Source organism: Opisthocomus hoazin, chromosome 20, assembly GCF_030867145.1.
Source record: "Opisthocomus hoazin isolate bOpiHoa1 chromosome 20, bOpiHoa1.hap1, whole genome shotgun sequence".
In the NCBI taxonomy this organism is placed as follows: Eukaryota; Metazoa; Chordata; class Aves; order Opisthocomiformes; family Opisthocomidae; genus Opisthocomus; species Opisthocomus hoazin.
The window spans coordinates 12,664,267-12,667,707 of NC_134433.1; the positions used below are offsets into that span (position 1 = coordinate 12,664,267).

General features: G+C 65.9%; 1 protein-coding gene across 1 annotated transcript; it reads right to left on the reverse strand.

Annotated features, from left to right (window-relative positions):
* Positions 1-1,774: 1,774 nt before the first annotated feature.
* On the reverse strand, positions 1,775-2,527 carry BHLHA9 (basic helix-loop-helix family member a9). The gene has a single exon (XM_075440559.1). The coding sequence runs from the start codon at positions 2,525-2,527 to the stop codon at positions 1,775-1,777; it is 753 nt and encodes a 250-aa protein (XP_075296674.1).
* Between the last annotated feature and the right edge of the window lie 914 nt (positions 2,528-3,441).

Sequence of the window (3,441 nt, forward strand, 5' to 3'; positions counted from 1 at the left end):
GTACGCCTCTCCCAGAGGTGCCCGAGGAGCCTGCTGCTGGCTGGGGCCTGCTCCCCCACGCCCAGCCCTGCCCAGACCCTGCCAGGCTGCTGCTCCCCCACCTGCCCCCCTCCACCCCCCCACCCCGGGATTTACCCCATCCCACAGCCTCCGGGCCGAATCAGGACCCATGTTCTGTACATTGGGACCCAAGAGCAGTGGGGTGACCCTGCCTCGGCGGGGTCTCATGGGGTTACGTCCCCCGCCCAGCTCCTGTCGCTCTCTGGCCATCTGCTTCCAGCTTTACAGACCACCAAAGCTGGGGGGGGGAACATGGAGGTGCAAATTTGGGTGGAGGTGGAGGGGGGGTTTTGTCTGGGTTAGGGCTGGGTTTTGCTTGAGCCTGCTTTGAATGGGTGTTGCCAGGGTCTCGCTCCCCGGGTGATGGATGCTGCCGAGGCAGAGCAGGGCTGTGCGCTGCTCCCGGGGAGAGCCAGAGCGGGGGAAACAACGCAGAGTAGGGATGCTGTTGGGAAAAGCAGGATTCCTTCAGCTCACATCGCTGCAGGCCTTCTCCTGGCGGGGGGAACATCTGCTAGAGGTTGAAGCCAAGATACCTCACACCCTCAGCGCTTCAAAGAGGCTCCGTTGCTGAGCGGAGAGCTCTCTCTCCTGGCTGCTGCTGGCTTTCCTCCGCGCGTTGCTCAGCTGCCTTGTCCCACCCGGGGATGAAGGGAGGAGGAGGAGGAGACCCTGGGGAGGGACTGGCACCCCGGAGCAGAGGGCTGAGGTGGTTGTTCCAGCGTGTGCCCCCCCCGCCCGGGCAGGGAAAGGGCTCAGACTGCCCTTGGCGTGCTGGCAGCCAGCACTGGGGCTCGGCTGGGAGCACTGGGGAGGGAGTGGAATGGCTGGAGGAGCTCTGCCGGGGCTCAGCGCCGCGAGAACCACGCAGCGCGATTCACCCTGTCCAAAAATCTGCTGGTTGTCATGCGAGCGGCAGTAAAACTCTGCCTGACTCCTGCAGCAATTCCAGTTTGCTGAGCCTCGGGCAGGAGGGAGCCCTCCCAGCCAGCCCGAGCTCTCCAAGCCAGAGGGAAGAGGCCGAAGGGGCCTTTTTAGTAAAATTCCCCCCTTCCTCCCTGCCGCTGGGACCGGCCGGGAGCGCGCTGTCGGCCTGTCCCACCAGAGCCCCTTCGCCGCAATCAGGAGGAAACCACAAACGGATGGGTGGGTTTTATGCAAGCCGACATCTGCCTCCCCTCCCGGCCCAGCCTCGCAAATCTGCCGGGTGCAAACGTCTGCACCGATGAGCTCGGCTTCAGCAGTCCCAGGGCACCAACCTTTCCCCCCTTCTGCTCCGCTCCTTCAGCGGCGGCAGCCAGAGCCACCAGCCGGCCCAAGGGCTTTAGCGTGATCCCCACGGCCCATCTGTCCACCCCACACTTATTAACAGCCAGCACCCCGCTGCTGGGTTTTTAAGTCGTGTTTTCTCACACAGCAAGCAAGAGAGAATAAATAACAGTGACAACCGACAACAGTGAGACCTTCCAACAAGAAACACAGAGCTGGCACTTCCAGAGGACTTTCCGCCTTCCCCAGTTGTCCCGCAGAGCGGAGACCCACAGCTGGGCAGCACTGGGATCCCATACGGCGCGTCGGGGGCTCACGGCTCTCGCAAGCATCGCAGCTGAGCTCTACATCCCGCGGCCCTTCTCTGTCACGCACCGGCCCCGTCCTGCTCCCCCCGCGGATGCGTTACCTTCCCGGCACCCTCTCGCTGCCCCAGCCCTGCACGTCAGTGGATGGGGAGGCACTGCTGGTGTCCCCAGCTCTGGCAATAGCCCAGCGGCCAGGGGACCGCCCCGGGCAGGGGGTCTCGCAGGCTGCCCGTGTATCTCTGCTGGCCTCGGAGCCCGGGGTGGTGGGTCCCGATGGAGCAGTAGGCAGGGCTGGGCACGGAGCGCTCCTCCTTTGGGCTCTCGTAGCGATGAAGCTGCCTCTCGGGGGAAAACCCAGCGTAGAGATGGGATGGAGGGCAGCGCTGCAAGCCAGCAGCGCCTGCGGCGCCGGGCTCCCAGGGGAGCTGGGGGTGGGCAGCCTTCGCCCCCGGGTCCCGGGCAGTGACCCCGGCCCGGCTGCGGCACTCGGAGTGGGCGCAGGGCCAGCAGCACCCGGCGCCGTGCAGGGACAGGGACAGAGCCGTGATCCTGTTGATGGCTCGCCGCAGGGTAGCGATTTTGGAAAGCCTTTTGCCGCCGAGGTCGTGTTTGAGGGCCAGCCGCAGGGCGTTGAAGGCTTGGTTGTAGTCCAGGATCCTCTTGCGCTCTCTGACGTTGGCAGCCATCCTCCTGGCCTTGGAGCGCACCGGCCGGCTCCTCTTGCTCACCTTCGTCCCTTCGGTGTCCCCCAGGAAGGTGGGTGCTTCCATCTCCCGGGGGACCCACAGACCCTGCCCGTAGCACGCCTGCGGTGCGGCCCCCGCTTCCAGCTCCTCTTCCGAGCTGTCGGGCTCGGGCGCTGTGCCTGTCCCCGTGGCTGCTCCGGACATGGCCGCGGCGAGGGGGAGCGGGAAGACGTGCTGCTGTGGTCCTGCCTCCCGCGAGGCGTGGGAGACACTCCTGCAGGGACACGCAGCCGCCTCTAAAAACCCCACCGGCGGGGCTCGTCACGTGGCTGCCCCCGACCCTCCTCACCTGCCTGCAGGTGTGCTGCCCTGCCCGGGGGCACAGGGCCAGCCCTGCCCGGCCTCTGCTCCCCACCATGCTCCCGAGCACGGTGCCAGCCCGGAGCGCGCAGCATGGGTGCTGCGGTGCCCACAGCCTGCGGTGGGATGCCCACAGGTCCCGGGGGAAGGACCAAGCACGCGTTGTGGTCTTTGCTTTAAGTCTTTGCTAAGAGTTTGGTTACTGTGGGGGTTCGCTGTGCTGCTCTGCCCTCTGCTCTGCCAGGCGGGCTGGCAGCTCAGCCTGGGCCAGGTCATCGCTGGGTTTCACACAGCGTGATAGGGCAGAGCACTGTGGGCATCACCGCCCCGGCACGGGGCTCGGGCTCTGCTCCCCACGCTCACTGACACCGCAGCATTTCTGTCATTTTTCCCAGCTAGGGGAAACCGAGGCACGGCGTGAGGAGGGTGCTGAGAGCAGCGAGTCTTGTGCCCGAGTGCAAGAGAAGAAAAAACGATTCCTGGCCCAGGAACAGGGCTGGAGCACAGAGCTGCCTTGGAGACGGTGCCTTGGGGCTGCTCCATGCAGGAGCAGGATCCGTGGGCACGGAGGTAGGGGGGTGCCTGGGCAGGAGCAGCCCCGGGAGCCGGCGGAGGAATGTGGGGGGCTTGGCACGCCTCTGCCCTGCGGAGCAGGAAGCAGGAATGTGGCAGGGGGGATTGGGGCAGGTGATAAAAGAGCTAAAGTGCTACCTGCCTCCAGAGCCTTCCTGTCCCTTCCCAGCAGCGGGGAGCCCCGG

Coding starts and splice junctions, on each gene's coding strand:
- BHLHA9 (XM_075440559.1), bottom strand. CDS start 2,527: ATGTCCGGAGCAGCCACGGGGACAGGCACAGCGCCCGAGCCCGACAGC.